The sequence below is a fragment of the Ranitomeya imitator genome, chromosome 3, assembly GCF_032444005.1.
Source record: "Ranitomeya imitator isolate aRanImi1 chromosome 3, aRanImi1.pri, whole genome shotgun sequence".
Classification (NCBI taxonomy): Eukaryota; Metazoa; Chordata; class Amphibia; order Anura; family Dendrobatidae; genus Ranitomeya; species Ranitomeya imitator.
The window spans coordinates 459,073,172-459,100,758 of record NC_091284.1 but is presented as its reverse complement, the minus strand read 5'-3'; the positions used below and the strand labels follow the sequence as shown (position 1 = coordinate 459,100,758).

The 27,587-nt window shown below is 43.3% G+C and overlaps 1 protein-coding gene across 1 annotated transcript in view; it reads left to right on the top strand.

Moving 5' to 3' along the window:
* The window catches only part of LOC138671659 (autism susceptibility gene 2 protein homolog), a 1,859,492-nt gene extending 1,841,549 nt beyond the window's left edge, over positions 1-17,943 (top strand). The window contains exon 5 of the mRNA XM_069759830.1: positions 17,893-17,943. Within this exon, the coding sequence (XP_069615931.1) occupies positions 17,893-17,943 (51 nt within the window). The remainder of the gene's footprint in view (positions 1-17,892) is intronic.
* The last annotated feature ends 9,644 nt before the right edge of the window (positions 17,944-27,587 follow it).

Here is a 27,587-nt window from a genome sequence, read left to right as displayed (position 1 = left end):
TAATAAGAAGAAGAAGAAAAAGAAGAAGAAGAAGAAGAAGGCATTAATACTGCCAGATCTGGTGCTCACACAACTACTTGTCTGACTCCACTTCCTCCTGTGATAAGCAGCTCACTGTCAGCACACACTGTACATAGAGAGCCTGGTGTGGGCGGGATTAGCTTTCTGAGCTCTGCTGAATTCTACATATAAGAACTCTAATTGTGTCACAACTGCTGCACCTAGTAAACTAAGTGATACATCATTGGAACCAACGTCTCTTTTCCTACATAATGCTGCTCTCAGAAGAGGTAGCAAAAACTTGGTGACAGATTCCCTTTAACCATAATCTTCTTTAAAAAGGTATGCAAATTCATGAGGCCAAAAAACTGGTGCAAAAGCCTTGACACATGTTGTACTAAAAGTGTGTTTACACCACCAGACCTGCAGCATTAACCCCTTAGTGACAGAGCCAATTTGGTACTTAATGACCAGGCCAATTTTTGCAATTCTGACCACTGTCACTTTATGAGGTTATAACTCTGGAACACTTCAACGGATCCCGCTGATTCTGAGATTGTTTTTTCATGACATATTGTACTTCATGGTAGTGGTAACATTTCTTCGATATTACTTGCGATTATTTATGAAAAAAACGGAAATATGGCGAAAATTTTTAAAATTTTGCAATTTTCAAACTTTGTATTTTTATGCCCTTAAATCAGAGAGATATGTCACGAAAAATAGTTAATAAATAACATTTCCCACATGTCTACTTTACATCAGCACAATTTTGGAACAAAATTTTTTTTTGTTAGGGAGTTACAAGGGTTAAAAGTTGACCAGCAATTACTCATTTTTACAACACCATTTTTTTTAGGGACCACATCACATTTGAAGTCATTTTGAGGGGTCTATATGATAGAAAATAATGAAGTGTGACACCATTCTAAAAACTACACCCCTCAAGGTTCTCAAAACCACATTCAAGAAGTTTATTAACCCTTTACGTGCTTCACAGGAACTGAAACAATGTGGAAGGAAAAAATGAATATTTAACTTTTTTTTGCAAACATCTTAATTCAGAACCATTATTTTTATTTTCACAAGTGTAAAAACAGAAATGTAACCATAAATTTTGTTATGCAATTTCTCCTGAATACGCCAATACCCCATATGTGGGGGTAAACCACTGTTAGGGCGCACCGCAGAACTTAGAAGTGAAGGAGCGCCGTTTGACTTTTTCAATGCAGAATTGGCTGGAATTGAGATCGGACGCCATGTCACGTTTAGAGAGCCCCTAATGTGCCTAAACAGTGGAAACTCCCCACAAGTGACACCATTTTGGAAACTAGACCCCTTAAGGAACTTATCTAGATGTGTGGTGAGCACTTTGAACCCCCAAGTGCTTCACAGAAGTTTATAACGTAGAGCCGTGAAAATAAAAAATCGCTTTTGTTTACACAAAAATGATCTTTGCGCCCACAAATTCTTATTTTCACAAGGGTAACAGGAGAAATTAGACCACTAAAGTTGTTGTGCAATTTCTCCTGAGTACGTCGATACCCAATATGTGGGGGTAAACCACTGTTTGGGCGCACCGCAGAGCTTGGAAGAGAAAGAGTGCCGTTTTACTTTTTCAATGTAGAATTGGCTGGAATTGAGATCGGACGCCATGTCGCGTTTGGAGAGCCCCTGATGTGCCTAAACAGTAGAAATCCCCCACAAGTGACCCCATTTTGGAAACTAGACCCCCCATGGAACTTATCTAGATGTGTGGTGAGAACCTTGAATGCCCAAGTGCTTCACAGAAGTTTATAATGCAGAGCCGTGAAAATAAAAAATATTTTTTTTTTCCACAAAAAAGATTTTTTAGCCCCCAAGTTTTTATTTTCACAAGGGTAACAAGAGAAATTGGACCCCAAAAGTTGTTGTCCAATTTGTCCTGAGTATGCTGGTACCCCATATGTGGGGGTAAACCACTGTTTGGGCGCACGGCAGAGCTCGGAAGGAAGGAGCGCCGTTTTGGAATGCAGACTTTGATAGAATGGTCTGCGGGTATTATGTTGCGTTTGCAGAGCCCCTGATTTACCTAACCAGTAGAAACCCTCCACAAGTGACCCCATTTTGGAAACTAGACCCCCCAAGGAACTTATCTAGATGTGTGGTGAGAACTTTGAATGCCCAAGTGCTTCACAGAAGTTTAGAATGCAGAGTCGTGAAAATAAAAAATATTTTTTTTTTCCACAAAAAAGATATTGTAGCCCCCAAGTCTTTATTTTCACAAGGGTAACAGGAGAAATTGGACTGCAATAGTTGTTGTCCAATTAATCCCGAGTACGCTGATGCGCGATATGTGGGGGTAAACCACTGTTTGGGCGCACGGCAGAGCTCGGAAGGGAAGGAGCGCCTTTTTGGAATGCAGACTTTGATAGAATGGTCTGTGGGCATAATGTTGCGATTGCAGAGCCCCTGATGTACCTAAACTGTAGTAACCCCCCACAAGTGACCCCATTTTGGAAACTAGACCCCCCAAGGAACTTATCTAGATGTGTGGTGAGAACTTTGAATGCCCAAGTGCTTCACAGAAGTTTAGAATGCAGAGTTGTGAAAATAAAAAATATTTTTTTTTTCACAAAAAAGATTTTGTAGCCCCAAGTTTTTATTTTCACACGGGTAACAAGAGAAATTGGACCCCAGAAGTTGTTGTCCAATTTATCCCGAGTACGCTGATGCCCCATATGTGGGGGTAACCCACTGTTTGGGCGCACGGCAGAGCTCAGAAGGGAGGGAGCACCATTTGACTTTTTGAGCGCAAAATTGGCTGTCGTGTTTGGAGACCCCCTGATGTACCTAAACAGTGGAAACCCCCCAATTCTAGCTCCAACCCTAACCCCAACACACCCCTAATCCTAATCCCAACCTGATCCACAATCCTAATCACTAACCCTAACCATAATCACAACCCTTACCCCAAAACAACCCTAATGTCAACCCTAACCATAACCCTAATCAAAACCCTAAATCCAACACACCCCTAATCCTAATCTCAACCCTAACCTCAAACCTAACCCTAATCCCAATACACCCCTAATCACAACCCTAACCTTAACCCTAATCCCAAACCTAACCCTAATCCCAAGCGTAACCCTAATGCCAACCCTAACCCTAATACCAACCCTAATCCAAACCCTAACCCTAATCCCAGCTCTAACCCTAACTTTAGCCCCAACCCTAGCCCTAACTTTAGCCCCAACCCTAACCCTAGCCCTAAGGCTACTTTCACACTTGCGTCATTTGGCATTCCGTCGCAATCCATCGTTTTGGACAAGAAACGGATCCTGCAAATGTGCCCGCAGGATGCGTTTTTTGCCCATAGACTTGTATTGCCGACGGATCGTGACGGATGGCCACACGTCGCGTCCGTCGTGCACTGGATCAGTTGTGTTTTGGCGGAGCGTCGGCACAAAAAAACGTTCAATGAAACGTTTTTTTGTACGTCGCATCCGCCATTTCTGACCGCGCATGCGTGGCCGTAACTCCGCCCCCTCCTCCCCAGGACATGGATTGGGCAGCGGATGCATTGAAAAACTACAGCTGCTCCCCACGTTGTGCACAATTTTCACAACGTGCGTCGGTATGTCGGTCCGACGCATTGCGACGGCCCCGTACCGACGTAAGTGTGAAAGAAGCCTAACCCTAAATTTAGCCCAAACCCTAACCCTAAATTTAGCCCCAACCCTAACCCTAAATTTAGCCCCAACCCTAGCCCTAACCCTAGCCCTAACCCTACCCCTAACCCTACCCCTAACCCTAGCCCTACCCCTAACCCTAACCCTACCCCTAACCCTACCCCTAACCCTAACCCTACCCCTACCCCTAACCCTACCCCTAACCCTACCCCTAACCCTACCCCTAACCCTAACCCTAATTTTAGCCCCAACTGCTGTTCTCCTGCCGGCCGGCAGATGGAGACAGATGGCGGGTGCACTGGGCATGCGTCCGCCATGTTCTTCTGCCGGCGGCCAGGAGGAGCAGCAAGAGGATCCAGGGACCTAGGTGAGTATGCTAGGGTCCCCGAATCCCCCTATTTCTCTGTCCTCTGATGTGCGATCACATCAGAGGACAGAGAATTACACTTTACTTTTTTTTTTTTTTTTTTGCGGTCGCCGGTAAACAGTTAATTACCGGCGATCGCAAAACAGGGGTCGGTAATACCGACCCCGATCATGCTCTTTGGGGTCTCGGCTACCCCCGGCAGCCGAGACCCCAAAGATTCTCCCGGTGCCGGCCGGCGGGCGCACTGCGCATGCGCCCGCCATTTTGAAGATGGCGGCGCCCACCGGGAGACACGAGGAGCATCGGGGGAGCTAGGTGAGTATTGGGGGGCCACCTGGGACCCCTTTTCTCTGTCCTCCGATGTGCGATCACATCGGAGGACAGAGAAATTAAAAAGAGATCGCTTTTTTTTTTTTCGCGATCGCCGGTAAACGGTTAATTACCGGCGATCGCAAATGCGGGGTGGGTTAAAACCCCCCCGAATCATGTTCTCTGGGGTCTCGGCTACCCTCGGCAGCCCAGACCCCGGAGAAAATCGGCCTCTGGGGGGCGCTACGGACTTTTTCCACAGCGCCGTTAATTAACGGCGCTGTGGTTTAAGTACCCTTAGCGGCCGCCGTTAAAAGGCGTATCGGCGGTCGCTAAGGGGTTAAATGACTGATGATCAATAAATATTTACTGATAAGTAATCATCTAATAACCAGTCTATACAGGCAGATCACTCTTAACCATGTGTACTGAGCGATCTGTAACACATCAGTTTGCTTAGGCTACCATTGCTTTTGGTTGTGCAAGTCTTTTTACATAAGGCAAGACACTGGTACGAATTATTATATCAATTTTTTCCGCCATAAATGATCATTTCACCTGACGAATGATCATTTATCTGGTAAGATTATAGTGAATCAAGCATTCCTAGAAACTCTTGTTCTTGTATTAACCTTGAAATATAAATGGACCCTAAATTTGCACGGTGAAACAATTAAACTTTCCTGATTGAGGTGCATTTTTTCTAATATATTGTTCTATTTTCCCTTCCTTTTGTAGGTGTAAGTTACATGCATCATACAATTTATAGACCATGTAGCTTAAGTGCCACTTCATTAAAAAAAAAGTTCAATGAGTTGTACAACACATTTGTTAATGTTTTGTCCATTTGTCTTACCAAAGATTGCCTAAATTCTTAGCTAGCTATTAACCCCTTAAGCCCCGAGGGTGATTTGCACATTAATGACCAGGCCAATTTTTACAATTCTGACCCCTGTCCCTTTATGAGGTTATAACTCTGGAACGCTTCAGCGAATCCCCGTGATTCTGACATTGATTTCTCGAGACATATTATACTTCATGATATTGGTAAAATTTCTTTGATATTTCCTGCGTTTATTTGTGAAAAAACAGAAATTTGGCGAAAATTTCGCAATTTTCCAAATTTGAATTTTTATGCCCTTAAATCTGATGTGCCTAAACATTAAAACCCCCCACAAATGACACCATTTTGGAAAGTAAACCCTCTAATTCTAACTGAAACCCTAACCCAAACACACCCTTAATCCCAACCACAATCCTAACCCCAACCCTAACCACACCCCTAACCCTGACACACCCCTAACCCTAATCCCAACCGTAAATGTAATCCAAACCCTAACCCTAGCCCTAACCCTAACCCTAGCCATAACCCTAACCATAGCCCTAACCTAACCCTAGCCCTAACCCTAACCCGAGCCCTAACCCTAACCCTAGCCCTAACCCTAGCCCTAACCCTAATGGGAAAATGGAAATAAATACATTGTTTAAATGATTTTATTTTTCCCTAACTAAGGGGGTGATGAAGGGGGGTTTGATTTACTTTTATAGCAGGTTTTTTAGTGGATTTTTATGATTGGCAGCTGTCACACACTAAAAGACGCTTTTTATTGCAAAAATATTTTTTGCGTTACCACATTTTGAGAGCTATAATTTTTCCATATTTTTGTCCACAGAGTCATGTGAGGTCTTGTTTTTTGCGGGACGAGTTGACGTTTTATTGGTAACATTTTCGGGCATGTGAAATTTTTTGATCACTTTTTATTCCGATTTTTGTGAGGCAGTATGACAAAAAAACAGCTATTCATGAATTTCTTTTGGGGGGGGGGGCATTTATACTTTTCCGCGTTTGGTAAAGTGGATAAAGCAGTTTTATTCTTCGGGTCAGTACGATTACAGTGATACCTCATTTTGTTTTTTTTATGTTTTAGCGCTTTTATATGATAAAAACTATTTCATTGAAAAAATAATTATTTTTGCATCGCTTTATTCTGAGGATTATAACTTTTTTATTTTTCACTGATGACGCTGTATTGCAGCTCGTTTTTTGCAGGACAAGATGACGTTTTCAGCGGTACCATGGATATTTATATATCGTTTTGATCGCGTGTTATTCCTCATTTTGTTTGGCAGTATGATAATAAAAGGGTTGTTTTTTACCTCGTTTTTTAAATTTATTTTACGGTGTTCACTGAAGGGGTTAACTAGTGGGATAGTTTTATAGATCGGGTTGTTATGGACGCGGTGATACTAAATATGTGTACTTTTATTGTTTGGGGTTTTTTTATTTAGATAATGGGATGTATTTATTGGAACAATATATATATTTTTTTTATTCAGGATTTTTTTTTTTACTTTTTTACATTGCCCCAGGGTCCCCCCATCACATTATATTGACAGATCTGACACTCTGCTGTGCATTGTGTCAGATCAGCAATCACACAGGCACAGCAGGGAGGCTTACCAGCGCTTGCTCTGAGCAGGCGCTGGTAAGCCACCTCCATGCAGGACCCGGATGAAGCCCCGCGGCCATTTTGGATCCGGGCCTGCAGGGAGGAGAGGTAAGAGACCCTCGGTGCAACGCGAGCACATCAAGTTGCTCCGAGGGTCTCAGGGAAGCACACAGGGAGCCCCCTCCCTGCGCAAAGCTTCCCTATACTGCCGGAACCCTGCGATCATGTTTGATCGCAGTGTGCCGGGGGTTAATGTGCTGGGGGTGGTCCATGACCGCTCCTGGCACATAGTGCCGGATGTCAGCTGCAATAGTCAGCTGACACCCAGCCGTGATCGGGGGAGTGCGGCTGATCGCACTGGAAGTACTATCCCGTCACTGGGAATTAAGTCCCAGGTCACCTTGACGGGATAGTACGTCCAATGGGATTAAGGGGTTAAAGAGTATTTGTTGTTTCAATTTTTTTTTATAAATCAATAGTACAAACTTGAATAAGAAACTGTAAGGTGTTTTAGTACAGATAAATACTTTATTCTTCCCTTAATTAGATTCTTCTTTCTTTATCTGCATTATGCACTGACTGTAAATGATCACTGATCAATTCACCAGAACAGTCTGTCTTAAGTTTAATGGTGATGAGATGAGTTATCAGTTTCACTGAGAGATCAGGCTACACCTTACTAATATATAAGGAAAGAGGAGGGTGAACTGCTGCACAGAGAGACAGAGAGAGAGACAGAGACAGAGAGACATTCAGAGCCTGCAGGTACTTTTAGTAAGTACTCTATTCTACTGTATCATCAAAGGGCTGGAATAACAGCAACACTGCTCAGTTTTTAATGATATATTATGTAATTTAATTGTTTATAAATGTGCATTTGTAGATTCAGTATTTTCTCCCTTTTCTAGTATTAAACAGAGGGGTGTTACGTTTATATCCAGCGTTGTATGCATATCTTATATTATGAGGTTCCCATCATATTACATTAGCTATAATTCATGGCATCAAAACAATATCTCTTTTTGTAGCTCACGTTTCTACCAAACCATTTTAATGATGAGGAATAAAAAAGCTATTTTGGTGGCATCGGCTGTTCATCTAATGTTTATGGGGTTCTTCTGACTGCCCCCAACAGATTGTGTCAGATCTGGTGATTGGAATTCAATCACTCGATCCTTTTGCTTACCTGGGAAATAAGCCTCTGCCAGATGACTCCGGCAGTGACTTTATCATTGAGAACATGGAAATGTTTGGCCCAGATGGGAGATATAGCTGTTGACTGGACAATAATCAGCAACTATCTAATGTGTATGTGTAACACCCCAGGTAACTGGTTGTTACAGTGGCATTGTGTTCCTCACAGGGAGAGTGATGTCATGCTTGGAAGCGAGGAAGGATCCCCTTAACAGGTATTCAGCACATACAACACCGTTCTGACTCCAGGTCAGAAGGGGAAGCTCTACACTCGACCAGGGGAGCAGCTCTCTCTGGTCGGAAGGAGGAGTCAGTTGCTAGGCAGTTGGAGAAAGACAGTTGGTGAGAGGAGAGCGAGGAGTGAGGAAGGAAAGCTGGGGCCATAGAGATTATTGATTCTGCAGCTCCTGGGAAGGAAAGAGAGAGAGCAGAGCAGTCTGTAAAGCAACTGATTGGGGAAGTGGAGCGCAGGAGAGTGAAGAGCTGGAGAGAGAAGCGGCAAATAAGCTTCCTCCACGCTGAGCACAGATATTGGTAGCCAGAAGACTGAGGTTGTGGGGGTAACTTCATGCCCCATGGCAGAAACCAGCAGACAGCTAGATTTCAAGTTACTTGTCCACCATTAACACCCAAGGACACAGTAACAGATAGAGCCCGGGTCATAATAGAGATCCTGTAAAAAGGCTCGAGTTACCTGTCGTACGGGTTAGTGTCCTTCCTAAAGGGGGACAGAGAGAGCATGAGGACCTTGTGTGAGGCCTAAGGCAGCAAGGGGCTACAACAACACAGCACCAGAAGGCAGGCTTCCAAATCCACCTGATTAGGGGGATTCATGAGACGCTTCCAAGCCAGCCGGACCACCACCAGCACCTGTGATCTGGTACCCTGGACTGTGGCTGCCTGAATCATAAAGTAAAGAGGTAAATAAACTGCAAGGTCCTCTGTTTCTTTCTACACCACCTACCACCTGTCCCTACTACACCGGGAGCCCTGGGGACCCAACTTCACCTGTGGGAAGCCATACCATCCCTGCTGCCATAACATCACCCCACTGGACCCCTTTATGCAGCGTTGGTCACCCCTGACCAAATACCACAGGTGGCGTCAAAAACTTTTATTATTTCAACTAACCCCTTTTAAAGACAATCCCTTTCACATGGGTGCCCAGGGCCATGGACCGGGTCTCTGCCGCCATGACCACCTCTTTAATTGCGACCGAGTACCCCACTGCCCTGAGGGGCGGCTCATATGACCAGCTTTAAACAAGTGACTAGACTGGTTAATATCTAAATGGTTATTCCTGTCTAAGATGGATTTGTTTGGTTAGTGCTTGTAAAATCAAGAAACGTGATCAAATGTATTTATTTTATTCACTTATATAGTGCCATTAATTCCACAACAGTTTATGGACACTATTATCACTGGCTTACAATCTAGATTCTCTATCTGTATGTCTTTGGAGTGTAGGAGGAAACCAGAGTACTGAGTATAAATCCACGCAAACAAGGGGAGAACATAACACTGTTTGCAAATGCTGTCTTTGGTGGGATTTGAACCCAGGGGCCCAGCGCTGCAAGGCAACAGTACTAACCACTGAGCCATTGCGCTGCTAAAAATTGCTATGAAAATTTGATCAAATTCTTCTATCTTAATGAATTTTCTCTATTGTTTTTACATCACATTGGTAACGCCAGCCACAATTGCTGTTCACGAGTGGTAGCTGAACATGCACCAAGCTTACAAGCTCTTTGCTGCTAAGCTTGCAAGCACTGAGTTGAGGCCGCTGGATGGCTGTCACACATGGTTAGCTCCTAATCAAGACAACCTCTCCCGGTCCCACTGCCATTATGGCGCTACAGTGGCACAATCAGGGCAGCGGCAGGACAATGCTGTTGGCCTGAAATGTCAATCAACCGAGAGTGCGGACAAGGCAAACAAGAAGTCAAGATACTCCTGCATGACAAGATGTGGCCAACTCTTTGAATAGAGTTTGTCTACGTGAGATAGTCCCTTTAATCATTCACAACGAAGGTGTTTCTTGATACATTTGTTATGACAATTAATAATTACGTTTTTACTTAAATTAATGCAATCATTTTCAGAATGCAGAATCGCAGTTAAAGATAGGTTATGGTACCATTAATTAATTTAGAGCAATACTCAATTTACTGGTACTACTCCATTCAATTAGTTGTTGAAAATATCTTTTCTTTTTACATTTATATCTGCTAACAGATATATACAATATTTAAAACCTCCAAAAGCAATTTTAATAAGGATTCTGAAAACTGGAAAATATTGTTTAGAGAAATCCATTAAGATTGTCAGTTACACTGTGGGCGTAATAGAGTGAGGAAATTGAAAGATGTAAATCTAGGTAATAGAAATTCAGTACATAAAATAGTAGGATCATTAAAAAAAAATTAGCTGATTTACATTGTAACTGCATGATACAGCTAGAATAAAATGCTGCAGTTTTATGCACGTGTACGACAACCAGTATTAAATCGCGCCAGAGCTTAGATTGAAATAGAAGTTAAAATTTATACAAAGCAACTAGGTATGTGAAGATAAACATAATCTAGGCAAATATTTTCACCATGCATGACTTACCCAACCGTAATGCAATCAATGCATAGGAATGTTACTTCGACATCCAAGAACGGTATTACTAGCGATGCAAAACATAAAGGCCGATTACATTACATTACACTAATGCCTAAAGGAGGAATTATTTTCATTTATAATGAGCTTTAGTTTTCTACAGCATCTTAACACAGAACCAGAGAAGAATAAGACGTATTATTTTCCTTTATAAAATGCGTTGTTTGCGCCATTAATTGGAACTTAGAAGCCGGACAATAATTTGCTTTTGCCTCATTATTTGAGTTAAGATGGAATGAACTTGAATGCACAATTTTTAATTACAAATGATTTAGCAATAATCATATGCACACACGCAATGGCGGCGCTGTATTGTGACATAGCTTAGAGATTTATGCACTGTACATTACACAGGGTTAGATTTCTGAAATGCTTGTTCCTAATACCACCATGCTGGCAAGGGCTGAAAAAAAATCTAATTGAATTTATAGGGGTTTTTTTAATACTGGAAGCTAATTTTGTATTTACAGTAGGAAAAATGCTCTGCCCTGAATTTATAAAAACCTGGTTAGGTTCTAATTCCCTGTTACTTGCCTTCCACTGAGTGATTGGCTTAGCTTCATTAACATTCTGCCAGCGCTATAGGAGCTGGAACTTCTTTTCCATCACTTGCCAGCATGCGTTGCTCCTCCCATACTCCAATCCCTTGCCTGCCCTTATTTATAGATAAACAGACCTAACTTCTTGTACTCCATCTCATTATGACTGCTGTTACATTCGACGACTGGCTGTGTATAGTAAGATAGTAAGTTAGAAAAAGAATGACCCCTACTCATTAAGACTAAATATTTTTACACCAGTCTTTATGAGTGGGCATGGTTTAATTAGACACTCCTAATTCATCTTAAAGAATCAGGGGTGTCTGACGAGTGGCAAGAGCCTCCGTGTGCCTCACCACAATTTTTATTTCCAGTCAAGGACTGGAATAACATTTCTCGAGGAAGGAATGTTACAGCTCATCAAGAATTAGTCAATCTGTGGAGTCACATACCTGAATCCTGCCAAGCTGTGCCCATTTTGGTGGAGCTGGACAAAACTGGCATGAAAATGCCAAACGTTGCAACATTTTTGCTCAATTCCGAGTTGCATATAAATCTGTCATAATATCTCTGATGAAAGCAGAGAGTGGTTGGTACTTTGGACTAGTTCAAATCAGTCAATGACAAGGGATGACATGCCAGCTAGCATTGTCCTTTCAGATGGGTAAATCTGAAGGCTTGGGGCTCCCATTATACAAAATCATGTGATCATTATGCGGAATGTCATACTGTTGTGGGTGCACAGTACTGATCTTGTCATCTGACCACTGCACAGAGTGGACCCATGTCAATGCATTCAGCCATGCTAATGTAATTAATATCACACTCTAAACTGGTGATGCATGGTATACGAGAATAACTCACTATTGTATTTAAATCGAACTTGTCATGTGAAAAATGCTTGCAGATATGCAAGTTAATACCATTCTGAAGCTGTCCGTGCCTGCACTCAGAGCCCTGGTGCTGGGAGAAAATGAACTTTATTCCTCCTGGCAGTCTCTGGTTTTCAGTCATTGGGGTGGGCTGGCCTTGCTTCAGTAACCACGCAGTACACAGTGAGTGGCAACTGTAACCGCACCCCAGCACTGACTGAAAGCCGGCTCAGCATAAATCAGTCAGTGATGGAGTGTGGTTACAGTCGCCACTCACTATGCACTGAGCGGTGACTGAAGTCGTGCCTTTATGACTGAAAGCCCGAGGCTGCCGAGAGGAATAAAGTTCAATTCCTCCTAGCAGTGGGGCTTTCAGTGCAGTGGCTGGGCAGCTTCAAAATGCAATTAACCTGCTGATTAACCCCACATTTGCAGGTTAGTAGCATTTTATACATGACAGGTTCCCTTTAAGCCTTCTTAAAGGGCCACTGTCACCCCCTCCAGCCGTTATAAACTAAAAGAGCCACCTTGTGCAGCAGTAATGCTGCATTCTAACAAGGTGGCTCTTTTAGTTTTTGGTTCATGTATTCCCAAAATAAAGCGTTTTCAAACTTATCCAAAATACCTGTCTTTATCGAGGGAAGCAGGTCCTCACCCCCCTGCTTGAACCGCCACTCTGCCATCACTCAAATCTTCAGGGGCTCTGGGCGCCGCCCCCTCCGCTCTGTTTTTGCATGAATTCTGGCGCCTGCGCTGTGTTGTACTGTCTCGTGCCTGTGCGGCCACCCACCTTAGTTATCCCAGCCCAGCAGTGTGTTATGCATTATGCACAGTGCGGGGCTGGGATTCACAGGCAGGGTGGCCGCACAGGCGCAGTCTGCAAGCCTGGCTGTGACGTCAGACGGCCAGAGCTCTTTGCGCCTGCCTCACACAGTAGTACACAGTGCAGGTGCCAGATTTCAAGCGAAAACAGCGCGGAGGGGGCGGTGCCTGGGGCCCCTGAATATTTGAGTGACGGCAGAGTGGCGCTTCAAGCAGGGAGGTGAGGACCTGCCTCCCTGGATAAAGACAGGTATTTTGGATAAGTTTGAAAATGCTTTATTTTGGGAATACATGAACCAAAAACTAAAAGAGCCACCTTGTTAGAATGCAGCATTACTGCTGCAGAAGGTGGCTCTTTTAGTTTATAATGGCTGGAGGGTGGTGACAGTGGCCCTTTAAAGCATTGACAGTGTATAAAAGCATACAGCAGTGTATACTTTTTTTTAGCAGGATTTGTATAAACGGTTGGAATGCACCATTGGAGGGTTCACAATTTAATAAAACAGTTACAGTAACAAGTTTTATTTTAGTGAAATCACCAAATTCCTATCTAACCACATAGGTTTTAAATGGTGGAACAGAAAACAGCTAAGCTTGGTGTTTTATCGCCCAACCGAATCTACAGTAATCAAAACACGGACTATTTTGTATAGTATAATTGTTTCTATGAATTCCGTACTGAAACAAATCACCTATTTGCAGAAGCCAGGGATTTGTGGGTTGTGTAAGCCCAGTATAATGAAGTTCACATACTTTTCATAATGTGGCCCCGTATAGTATATACATAAAAACAAGCTATTTGTGTGAAACAGCCATTTATCACAAATGCATGACATTTGCATTTATTTTCAAAATGATGGAGATACAATATGTTATTGAGATTGCTGTAATATCTATGGTTAGTTTTTCCTAACTTTCTATAAAGGACAAAATGATTATGTGTTTTAGGACAATACTTAAGTATTGTAATAGGCAGTGACATCATTTATAAATACCGCTTTATACCCACCAAACATAGTCATTCTTTTTGCGTGACATTTCGTTGGTCTTTAGAGCCCTTTTGCTTTTCAGTGACTATTTTCTATATTTTCTAACTTAAGACTGTAGATCTCTTAGAACCACAAAGCAGATTTATTTAAGTGCTTTAAGAAGTCAAATTTATTGAAAATGCTAATTATGTATAATTTATTAGAACAGATTATTTCCTGCTTCCACACTTATGGTCATCTTTTAGTTTATTATAGTAAAATATTTAGAATTGAGAGTCCTCAGTGGTTGATACCTTTTAATGGCTAACTGAAAAGATGGTAACAAATTGCAAGCTTTCGAGACTACATACGTCTCTTCATCAGGCAAAGGTTTATTATAGTGTAAGGGGTGGTCTGGGACCTCACAATTGATCTATCTTTAGGATAAGCCATCAACGTGAAAATGTTGGAGATTTCTGCACTCCTACCAAACAGTTGATAACTTCACCGTTAATGGCTGCAACTAAGTGAAGTATGGGGAGGAACATAGTGCCGCCATGACCACTAAACAAAGTGCTGTGTTCAAACTCATAAATCCCTTTATTCTTGCCAAGCAGTTTTCAGCTGATTGGTGTGGGGTCAGATGTTAGACCCCCCCACCAATCTAATATTGATAATCCATCTTACTTGATCATGAATTGTTAGGTTCTTGACAATCCCTTTAAATATCTGCTGCAGCAAGGCATATGTGCCAAAAAGTCACTTGAAAGAGTGGTATGTTGGTGGAAACCGGTGCCAGGACTTTAGTCATACACTATACTACACCAACAAGCATGGTGGTGCAAATTCCCCTGAGGTCATTGATATAGAGTATACTACTAGTTGAGAACCTCAGAATTACACAATCAGATTTTGACTTCACATTTTTTCCCTTTCGACTCCTAAAGATTCATGCTACACAGCATTTTAGTACAATCAGTAAAATTACGGTGTTACGCCTTTATGCATGCGTGCCCTCTCTATCAACCTGCTATCTTTTTATTCAAATGTATCTGAATCCATAGCTAGAAGTGTCTGTGCTATTTCTTCAGTACGTTTATTGCTTTTGCATCATTTATAAGCTGAAAGGACTGACCGTCATCAATCTCTGCCAGAGGCTGGCACTGAGGGATCTATTGGATGGAGCTGTAAATTAGAAGCCTTGCTCCTGCTGAGCCCGTGGCACAGTCCCCGGGTCAGTAAGAGAATTTAATGCTGGAGATGGAAGTGTTTCCTCGCTGTGCCATGTGGCCCCAGCACAGAAGAAACTGTTGGCAGACACAGTGACTGGCCAAATCGTGATTCTGTCAATCACTGTGTGTGTTGGGAAAGAAGCCTGTGCATTTTTAATTGTCTTGGCAGCCGTGCTGCTTACATAATGGACACCAGTAGGTCTCAGTCCTTCGCCATATGCTTAACACTGGAGACAAGGGGCTTCTGGGTATAGTTGTAATTACCTGATGCAGAATTAAGTGGACCTTGAAATTAGAACTGGACTGTCAGGAAGCTTAACACTTTGATGGAAGTGTATACTCCTCCAGACAAGATGTTTAACAGGATGTGTTGAAATAACTGGCTCAATAGCAAAGATGAACAACATGTTATTTTACTTGAATTTACAGCACATGAAGGCCAAAAGTGTAGCCGTAAAAAGCCTAGATTTTTTCTTTTCTGTGCGCCCTACCTGTGTTCCTAAGAGACTATTTTTACTGAGGTATAATGTGATGAAACTGGTGCTAAATTTGCTTCATGATCACTGAATGCTTATGCTTTTCTGAGGGAACATGACATTTCTTACACCTACTGGAATTATAGTGTGGAATGTTAGTCTCTAGTGTTGAGCATTCCGATACCGCAAGTATCGGGTATAGGCCGATACTTGCGGTATCGGAATTCCGATACCGAGTTCCGATACTTTTGTGGTATCGGGAATCGGTATCGGATCCATATTAATGTGTAAAATAAAGAATTAAAATAAAAAATATTGATATACTTACCTCTCCGGAGGCCCCTGGACATCACCGCTGGTAACCGGCAGCCTTCTTTGCTTAAAATGAGCGCGTTTAGAGCCTTCCATGATGTCACGGCTTCTGATTGGTCACGTGCCGCTCATGTGACCGCCACGCAACCAATCACAAGCCGCGACGTCATTCTCAGGCCCTAAACTCCTCATTCTAGGAATTTAGGACCTGAGAATGACGTCGCGTCTTGTGATTGGTCGCGTGGCGATCACATGAGCGGCACGCGACAAATCAGAAGCCGTGACGTCATGGAAGGCCCTAAATGCGCTCATTTTAAGCAAAGAAGGCTGCCGGTCACCAGCGGTGATGTCCAGGGGCCTCCGGAGAGGTAAGTATATCAATATTTTTTATTTTAATTCTTTATTTTACACATTAATATGGATCCCAGGGCCTGAAGGAGAGTTTCCTCTCCTTCAGACCCTGGGAACCATCAGGATACCTTCCGATACTTGGTGTCCCATTGACTTGTATTGGTATCGGGTATCGGTATCGGCGATATCCGATACTTTTCGGGTATCGGCCAATACTATCCGATACCGATACTTTCAAGTATCGGATGGTATCGCTCAACACTATTAGTCTCCTATTTTTTGAATTACAGTGTACAGTAGCAGGACCCCTTTAGTCTTCATTCCAGGTACACTAACAGCTTGGCATCACATTGATTTGGCTGTGGAACCAGTAGTATGGCTATTTCTCCAAAGTCTCCCAGGAGCCATTTTTAAACAAGACAACTCCAGTTTGCATGTTGCTTGTCCTACGGGGAGCAACCTGAGTGGTGTAAACATGCTACCATGGCCTGCAGCGTCTCCAGACTTGTCTTCTATCGCAAACATCTGGAATGTCATTGGTCAGCAATAGCAAAAGGAACTCCAGCAATGGATCTTAATGATTTGTTTGTCAAAGTACATTTAGTATGACAGAAACATTCCTCAGACAACCACTAATAACCTCAATGGTAGCATGCCATAGCGTGTAAGTGCATGTATTTGTTTGTGGATTTCTTTGTGTGACACTCATACTCAATACTGAATAAATCAAAAGGTTTTCAACATTTTATTTGCATTATTCATCATTTCCATATTAAAAACATGAGAATCAGTCCGGTAATTTTCATAAAGGGCTAATATGATTGTTATTTACTACTGAAGTGCTGAAGAAGACTGAGAATGTGAGTGGTAGCCTTAGGCTGTGAATAATTATAATAATCTAAAGGTTCACATGATGTAGGGAAGTGCTGTACCTGTATAGTCACCCAGTGTGAAGGTGATTAGATTGATCTGAGATATATGGCAGTAACAGAACCTTAACTACAGCCATTGTTTCTTCTTCACACACTGTAAACTAGGCGAGAAATATTAAAGTGAACCTGTCACCATGAAAATACAGTACAATCGGCAGGCACCATGTTAAAGAGCAGGGGGAGATGAGCTTGTTGATATACCATACTGTGAGAAAACATACAGCATAACCTGTGTTTTCATCATTTAATCTCTGCTCTTTCTGGGATTTTTGGTCTAATGGGTGGGTCCTATCAGTGATTGATAGCTATCTCTGCATACTTATACAAAGAAAGCTGTCAATCACTAATAGGACTGCCCACTGTACAAAAAATCACAGAGAGAGCAGAGGTTAAATGATGAAAACAGATTATACTAAATTTTCACTGTTACAGTTGGCCTTTAAACCCCTCAGTACTAATTTCGTCTCATCCTATTTCTCCTTTTTTGAGGCAAGCAATGGCTTTTTACTATTGTGATTTACAGCTAATTTAATAGGGATTAATTCATTGAATCAGCTAATTTCATTTTTCAAAAATCCACTCATTTCTTGTCCTGTTATATTGTTTTTAATGTTTGTTGGTATACTGCACATCATAATTTGTTAAAAAAAAGTATTTGCTTTCTTGCTCAATATAAATTCATATTTTTTCTGATATTTTCTTTAATGAAAGTTTTTTTCTTTTTATTCTTTAGTGTGACAGTGACAGTGATCAGGAAGAAAAGGTAAGCCCTTATCTCTTTTGATATTTAATGTGTTGCTACTCTTTGTTCTTCTACTGTAAGTACTATATCTGCCGAAAATATACATTCTGAAATAAATGCTGAATCTGTTCTTATGTTTTTATGGCAGAAAATCTAAAATGACCATGCTATAAATTATATTTTATAAATATATATATATATATATATATATATATATATATATATATACAGTACAGACCAAAAGTTTGGACACAACTTCTCATTTAAAGATTTTTTTGTATTTTCATGACTATGAAAATTGTACATTCACAATGAAGGCAACAAAACTATGAATTAACACATGTGGAATTATATACTTAACAAAAAAGTGTGAAACAACTGAAATAAAGTCTTATATTCTAGGTTCTTCAAAGTAGCCACTAGGGTTGAGCGACCTTCACTTTTATAGGATCGGGTCGGGTTTCACGAAACCCGACTTTTGGAAAAGTCGGGTCGAGTGAAATCGGCCGATCCTATAAAAAAGTCGGGGTCGGGGTCGGCCGAAACTCGAAACCCAATGCAGTGCATTGGGTTTCCATGGTTCCCAGGGTCTGAAGGAGCGGAAACTCTCCTTCAGGCCCTGGGATCCATATTTAAGTGTAAAATATAGAATTAAAATAAAAAATATCCTTATACTTACCCTCTGACGCGCCCTGGTACTAACCGGGAACCTTCCTTCCTTAGAATCAGCCTTCCAGGACCTTCGGTGACGTCGCGGGTGACGTCGCGGCTTGTGATTGGCCGCGCGGCCGCCCATGTGACCGACCGCTCGCGCGGCCAATCACAAGCCGCGACGTCACCCGCGACGTCACCCGCGACGTCACCGAAGGTCCTGGAAGGGCTGATTCTTAGGAAGGAAGGCTGTCGGAAGGAAGCAGGGCGCTTCCGAGGGTGAGTATATTCCTATTAGGTATATACTCACCCTCGGAAGCGCCCTGCTTCCTTCCGACAGCCTTCCTTCCTAAGAATCAGCCCTTCCAGGACCTTCGGTGACGTCGCGGGTTACGTCGCGGCTTGTGATTGGCCGCGCGAGCGGTCACATGGGCGGCCGCGCGGCCAATCACAAGCCGCGACGTCACCGCGACGTCACGGCAAGGTCCTAGAAGCGCGGATTCGAAGGAGGAAGGCTGCCGGTTAGTACCAGGGCGCGTCAGAGGGTAAGTATTGCAATATTTTTTATTTTAATTCTATATTTTACACTTTAATCTGAATTCCGATACCAATTCCCGATATCTTAAACATATCGGGAATCGGGATCGGAATTCCGATTCCAGATTCAAAAGATCGCCGACTTCATGGCCGACCCCCCACTGGGGTCGGGTCGGGTTTCATGAAACCCGACCTTGCCAAAAGTCGGCGACTTTTGAACAATTTCGACCCGTTTCGCTCAACCCTAGTAGCCACCTTTTGCTTTGATGACTGTTAGCATTCTCTTGATGAGCTTCAAGAGGTAGTCACCGGGAATGGTCTTCCAACAATCTAGAAGGAGTTCCCAGAGATGCTTAGCACTTGTTGGCCCTTTTGCCTTCACTCTGTGGTCCAGCTCACCCCAAACCATCTCGATTGGGTTCAGGTCTGGTGACTGTGGAGGCCAGGTCATCTGGCGTAGCACCCCATCACTCTCCTTCTTGGTCAAATAGCCCTTACACAGCCTGGAGGTGTGTTTAGGGTCATTGTCCTGTTGAAAAATAAATGATGGTCCAACTAAACGCAAACCGGATGGAATAGCATGCCTCTGCAAGATGCTGTGGTAGCCATGCCTTCAATTTTGAATAAATCCCCAACAGTGTCACCAGCAAAGCATCCCCACACCATCACTCCTCCTCCTCCAATGCTTCACGGTGTGAACCAGGCATGTAGAGTCCATCTGTTTACCTTTTCTGCGTCCCACAAAGACACGGTGGTTTGAGCCAAAGATCTCAAATTTGGACTCATCAGACCAAAACACAGATTTTCCTGGGGCGGTCCTCATGTGAGCCAGTTTCTTTGTAGCGCTTGATGGTTTTTGCCACTGCACTTGGGGACACTTTCAAAGTTTTCCCAATTTTTTGGACTTACTGACCTTAATTTCTTAAAGTAATGATGACCACTCATTTTTCTTTACTTAGCTGCTTTTTTCTTGCCATAACACAAATTCTAACAGTCTATTCAGCAGGACTATCAGCTGTGTATCCACCAGACTTCTGCACAACACAACTGATGGTTCCAACCCCATTTATAAGGCAATAAATCCCACTTATTAAACCTGACAGAGCACACCTGTGAAGTGAAAACCATTCCCAGTGATTACCTCTTGGAGCTTATCAAGAGAATGCCAAGAGTGTGCAAGGCAGTCATCAAAGCAAAAGGTGGCTACTTTGAAGAACCTAGAATATAAGACATAATTTCAGTTGTTTCACACTTTTTTGTTAAGTATATAATTCCACATGTGTTAATTCATAGTTTTGATGCCTTCAGTGTGAATGTACAATTTTCATAGTCATGAAAATACAGAAAATTTTTGAAATGAGGAGGTGTGTCCAAACTTTTGGTCTGTACTGTATGTATGTATGTATATATATATATATATATATATATATATATATATAACTGGATACCTAAATTGTTAAATAGGTATATAACATTTGTGTTTTGTCACCCAATAACCGTTTTTAATTTTTGAAATACAATTAAAGGTATTGTTACCAAAGTATGTCAAGCATAAGACCTGAGAAAAATGTTTATATTACTAGATGGTACCATGACATTAGTTTTGTCTGGACAGTTTTTTGTTAAGTTGAACACTACTGCTGAAAAAATCTGCATTTTGTGTATCTGAAATACAAATTGGGTTTCCATAGGCATATATGGGACCCATTTGGTTTCCGTTTGGGTGGCCTTCATTTTAACCTCAAAATAATGAGCATGCTGCCCTTTTTCCCAATTAAACTGATAGAATTTATATAGTGGAATGCCACTTCTCCATATACTGTTTATTGGCTGCTGCTGGGTACTGCATATTTGCCACTATTCTCTTAAATTGCATGTAGAAGAGCCGTGGAGACACCATCACGTGTTTCTGAACGCAAGCAATAAATAGCCAGGTCTTTCACCGGGAAGGAACAACCACGGGAAGGGCAGCATCCAAAAAAGAAAGCCACTTATGCCAAAACATGGTATCCATCCACAGACAGCTGTTTTGGGGTATTTGCCCCTCATCAGTGTGGAGTAGGAAACTGGCTATTAGGACCAGTGCCTAGTAAAAGGATTAAAACATAAGGATGAATGACCTCGGGGAGATCAAAACATCCAACCACTGGTTGTTCCTTCCCGGTGAAAGACCTGGCTATTTATTGCTTGCACTGAGAAACACGTGATGGTGTCTCCGCGGCTTTTCTACATGCATTTGCATATTTCCCATAAGGGATGGGGGCAGTGTTCTGGATCACTGTGTTGAGAAACAAGTGATGGTGTCTCAGCGGTGTTGGATGTTTTGATCTCCCCGAGGTCATTCATCCTTATGTTTTAGTACTATTCTCTTCAATGGCAGCTGATCTGCATTTCCCAATAGCGGCCTTTAAATAGCATTGGTGGGAGGCCTAGGGATAGGTTATCAATATTAAAATTGTCGACAACAACTTTAGATAGCTATAATAGGACCATTGGTGTATAGTATGTAGATAAAACATGTAACCTAACATTTATACTACTTGCTTCCAAGTATTTTATATTCTCTGAGTGAATATTTGAAAAAAACAGTAATAAAACTGACATTTAAGGCACGTAATTAAATGAAATAGAATTGTAAATGACTTACATTGACTTACATTTTCAAAAGGAATATTGAACTGGGATTGACTAAATGGTTCCAGTTCATTATAAAGACAGCTTTGGCAGTAAGTACATTCAATATAGTTGGCCAAAGATCTATTCCCCACACTGGTAGACGGCCTGTATTTTGCTCTATGTCATTTTGCCTTCATTTAATATTAATCCTCTAAAGCTAATGGAATATGAAAATATGTGATCTAATGAGAAATAAGTGATGGTTGCAATGGAGGATATGCTGCCATATTCAAGTGATAGAATATATTCACTGCTAATTTACTCTGCCATGAAAATGTTAGAAGACTCTCTAATAGAGTTGAGCGACCTTGACCTTTTTAGAGTCGAGCCGGGTTTCGCGAAACCCGACTATCTCAAAAGTCGGGTCGAGTGAAATCGGCCGATTATGACGTAAAGTCGGGATCGACCGAAACACGAAACCCAATGCAAGTCAATGGGGCAGCATAGTCGGCAGTGAGTGGGGGCCAGGAAAACACCTAGAGTGCCCATTTTAATGTCAAAACCATCCATTCTTCTTAATGAAGCTTGTCAAGCGTAATTTACTTTATAATAATTGGAAGGCATTTGAAATTGGGGGTCATTTGGCTAAAGTTGTGGTGGGTAGGGCTGATTCAAGTAATTAGTGGGCCCAGGAAATCTGGACCACGTCACGGCAGTGGAGCAGGGAGAGGTAAGTATTTCAACTTTGCAAGTGCTGTGAACCTGAGCAAGCAGGGGGGGCCCACTCGTTGGCATTGGCACTGGCACAGGGCCCCTCAAAGTACAGCGGTGTGTTTGCACGGCGGGGGCGCCTCCCACCGGCAGCAACACTTTTGCGTACCATGAGAGGCCCTGTGCCAGTGACGTCGCCAACTAGTATTCCTCCCCTACCTGATGAAGGAACCTGCACTTTCATCTGCACCTTCCTGTTTGTCCCCGTGTAAGGTGGTATGGTATGCGGGAAGGGGGACCTGACTTTCAGCAGGGTCACAATCTTGCAGTGTAGCGTGCACGGGAAATGTTGCATTATGGGTCAATGTACCAGCAGACTCATCTATCACTGGCTGGGCAATGGGCAGGATGAGGAGGAAACACAGATATAGGCCCAAAGAATAAAGTGGGCTAAATGCAGTTCAAAATTGGTAACACAGGACTAATCAGGGGGCATTGCAGTGGAGGACAACTGGAATGAGAGGCTGACACAGAGAGTAGGCCCAAATCAGTAAGTAGTCGAAATGCAGTTCAAAATTGGCAACAGTAGTAAACAGGCGGCACAGCTTTGTTCAGTGGAGGAGAACAGCAAGGAGTGGCAGACACCGATAGTAGGCCCCAACCCAACTAGTAGGCCAAATGCAGTCTAACATTAACAACTACTTAACGAGCGCCTGAAAACGGAATTTCAGGACAGGAAACCAGGAGAACAGCAAGGAGCGGCAGACACCGATAGTAGGCCCCAAACCAACTAGTACGCCAAATGCAGTTGTTCCGTTTAACCACAATTTAATGAGAGCCTGAAGATAGAAGTTCAGGAAAGGCAACCTGGAGAACACCTTGGAGTGGAACACACCATCTCTCTACACCCCATACCCAATTTGTAGGTCTAATGCAGCGTAGTTTCCAACAACTACTAAACGAGAGCATGATGATCGAAGCATTGGCGAGGAAACCTGGGGAACACCTTGGAGTGGAACACACCATCTCTCTACACCCCATACCCAATTTGTAGGCCTAATGCAGCGTAGTTTCCAACAACTACTAAACGAGAGCATGATGATCGAAGCATTGGCGAGGAAACCTGGGGAACACCTTGGAGTGGAACACACCATCTCTCTACAGTGGAACACACCATCTCTCTACACCCCATACCCAATTTGTAGGCCTAATGCAGCGTAGTTTCCAACAACTACTAAACGAGAGCCGGAAGATCGAAGCTCAGGAAAGGCAACCTGGAGAACACCTTGGAGTGGAACACACCATCTCTCTACACCCCATACCCAATTTGTAGGCCCAATGCAGCGTAGTTTCCAACAACTACTAAACGAGAGCATGAAGATCGAAGCAATGGAGAGGAAACCTGGGGAACACCTTGGAGTGTAACACACCATCTCTCTACACCCCATACCCAATTTGTAGGCCTAATGCAGCGTAGTTTCCAACAACTACTAAACGAGAGCATGAAGATCGAAGCAATGGAGAGGAAACCTGGGGAACACCTTGGAGTGTAACACACCATCTCTCTACACCCCATACCCAATTTGTAGGCCTAATGCAGCGTAGTTTCCGACAACTACTAAACGAGAGCATGAAGATCGAAGCAATGGAGAGGAAACCTGGGGAACACCTTGGAGTGGAACACACCATCTCTCTACACCCCATACCCAATTTGTAGGCCTAATGCAGCGTAGTTTCCAACAACTACTAAACGAGAGCATGATGATCGAAGCATTGGCGAGGAAACCTGGGGAACACCTTGGAGTGGAACACACCATCTCTCTACAGTGGAACACACCATCTCTCTACACCCCATACCCAATTTGTAGGCCTAATGCAGCGTAGTTTCCAACAACTACTAAACGAGAGCCGGAAGATCGAAGCTCAGGAAAGGCAACCTGGGGAACACCTTGGAGTGGAACACACCATCTCTCTACACCCCATACCCAATTTGTAGGCCCAATGCAGCGTAGTTTCCAACAACTACTAAACGAGAGCCGGAAGATCGAAGCTCAGGAAAGGCAACCTGGGGAACACCTTGGAGTGTAACAAACCCTCTCTCTACACCACGGAAGGGCTGATTCTTAGGAAGGAAGGCTGTCGGAAAGAAGCAGGGCGCGTCCGAGGGTGATTATATTCTTATTAGGTATATACTCACCCTCGGACGCGCCCTGCTTCTTTATTTGTAATGAATGTTTATTTGCAATGTGGTTTTGACTTACTCTATTTTTTTGGTAAATAATGATTTTATTATTTTCATTGTTTTGCATCTTCTTGGCAATAATATAAAGAAGACGCGACAGGACAACACTCGGTGGAAGCTATATCTGTGTTTAAAATTGAAAAAACCTTTCAGTTAACTACTTGCAGGAGAAAGTTATTGTAGCTGGTGGCCATTTTTAGTACTGTACCAGATTTTTGTTGTATGTGTTTGTTTTTAATGTTAAAATGTCTGCATTTGATATCTCTCCAGTATTTTCTTTTTTATAAGCAAAATACTTATTTTTATATTTTCTGATGTTGGTTCCAGGGGTACACGGGCAGCAGTGGTGTGGTCAGTGGAGGCCTAGTGGAAGGAGTGACCGCAGACAGGCATCGAAGGCCTAAAATAATAACACATGGCTGTAGGCAATTTTAAATTGGTTCCAGGGGTACACGGGCAGCAGTGGTGTGGTCAGTGGAGGCCTAGTGGAAGGAGTGACCGCAGACAGGCATCGAAGGCCTAAAATAATAACACATGGCTGTAGGCAATTTTAAATTGGTTCCAGGGGTACACGGGCAGCAGTGGTGTGGTCAGTGGAGGCCGAGTGGAAGGAGTGACCGCAGACAGGCATCGAAGGCCTAAAATAATAACACATGGCTGTAGGCAATTTTAAATTGGTTCCAGGGGTACACGGGCAGCAGTGGTGTGGTCAGTGGAGGCCTAGTGGAAGGAGTCACCGCAGACAGGCATCGAAGGCCTAAAATAATAACACATGGATGTAGGCAATTTTAAATTGGTTCCAGGGGTACACGGGCAGCAGTGGTGTGGTCAGTGGAGGCCTAGTGGAAGGAGTGACCGCAGACAGGCATCGAAGGCCTAAAATAATAACACATGGCTGTAGGCAATTTTAAATTGGTTACAGGGGTACATGGGCAGCAGTGGTGTGGTCAGTGGAGGCCTAGTGGAAGGAGTGACCGCAGACAGGCATCGAAGGCCTAAAATAATAACACATGGCTGTAGGCAATTTTAAATTGGTTACAGGGGTACACGGGCAGCAGTGGTGTGGTCAGTGGAGGCCTAGTGGAAGGAGTGACCGCAGACAGGCATCGAAGGCCTAAAATAATAACACATGGCTGTAGGCAATTTTAAATTGGTTCCAGGGGTACACGGGCAGCAGTGGAGTGGTCAGTGGAGGCCTAGTGGAAGGAGTCACCGCAGACAGGCATCGAAGGCCTAAAATAATAACACATGGCTGTAGGCAATTTTAAATTGGTTACAGGGGTACACGGGCAGCAGTGGTGTGGTCAGTGGAGGCCTAGTGGAAGGAGTGACCACAGACAGGCATCGAAGGCCTAACATAACAAAAATGTCAATACAATGGTATTGTCAGTGGCAGGCATTGAAGGATGTCAGCGCATAGACTAAACATTGGTGGAGCTGTGAGATAATTTTGCAAGTGGTAGAGCACTGTTTGAGCTGGGGTGGGGGGAAACTGTCTTGTGGCCGGCGGTACAGGCCCAAGGCCTCTCATATTACAACGGTGTGTCTGACGTTGGGTGCGCACCACCACCACCAGAGACACTTTATTGTACTAGGAGGGACCCAGTGGCAGTGCCGTCGACCAAAAGCGGGCTCACCCACCTCTTCAGACAAACTGCACTCTCACGGGTGCTGTCGCCAAGTGTCGATACCACGGCCCCGTGTGGGGAGTTTGGCCATTTAGTGAGGTGTAAACATGTCGTATGCTGGACAATCAGGTGCAGAAAATTACGAGATTGGAAAAGGTATTCAGAATAGTCCACAGGCAAGACCTTTTCATAGGAAAGCTAGGTGTCAGCCGGGCAAGGTGGGGCAAAAGATTTCAAAATCCAGTTGTGGTTCATTTTAATGAAGGTTAGATCATCTACATTTTGGGTAGCCAGACGAGTCCTTTTTTCTGTTAGTATTGAACCTGCAGCACTGAATACTCTTTCTGATAGGACACTAGCTGCCGGGCAAGCAAGCTCCTGCAATGCATATTCTGCCAATTCTGGCCAGGTGTCTAATTTTGATGCCCAGTAATCAAATGGGAATGACGGTTGAGGGAGAACATCGATAAGGGATGAAAAATAGTTTGTAACCATACTGGACAAATGTTGTCTCCTGTCACTTTGAATTGATGCTGCAGTACCTGTCCTGTCTGCGGTAATAGCAAAATCACTCCACAACCTGGTCAGAAAACCCCTCTGGCCAACGCCACTTCTGATTTCTGCCCCTCTAACTCCTCTGGTCTGCTGGCCCCTGCAGCTCGTGTGAGAACGATCACGGGCGCTGTGTGCAGGGAATGCCAGAAGCAAACGGTCAACAAGAGTTGATTGTTTGGTTGCTAATATTAGTTCCAAGTTCTCATGTGGCATTATATTTTGCAATTTGCCTTTATAGCGAGGATCAAGGAGGCAGGCCAACCAGTAATCGTCATCATTCATCATTTTAGTTATGCGTGTGTCCCTTTTGAGGATACGTAAGGCATAATCCGCCATGTGGGCCAAAGTTCCAGTTCTCAAATCTGCGGTTGTGCTTGGTTGAGGGGCAGTTTCAGGCAAATCCACGTCACTTGTGTCCCTCCAAAAACCAGAACCCGGCCTTGCCACGCCACCAATTTCCAGTGGCCCCGGAAAAGCTTCCTCATTAAAAATATAATCATCCCCATCATCCTCCTCGTCCTCCTCCTCCTCTTCGCCCGCTACCTCGTCCTGTACACTGCCCTGGCCAGACAATGGCTGACTGTCATCAAGGCTTTCCTCTTCCTCAGCTGCAGACGCCTGATCCTTTATTTGCGTCAAACTTTGCATCAGCAGACGCATTAGGGGGATGCTCATGCTTATTATGGCGTTGTCTGCACTAACCAGCCGTGTGCATTCCTCAAAACACTGAAGGACTTGACACATGT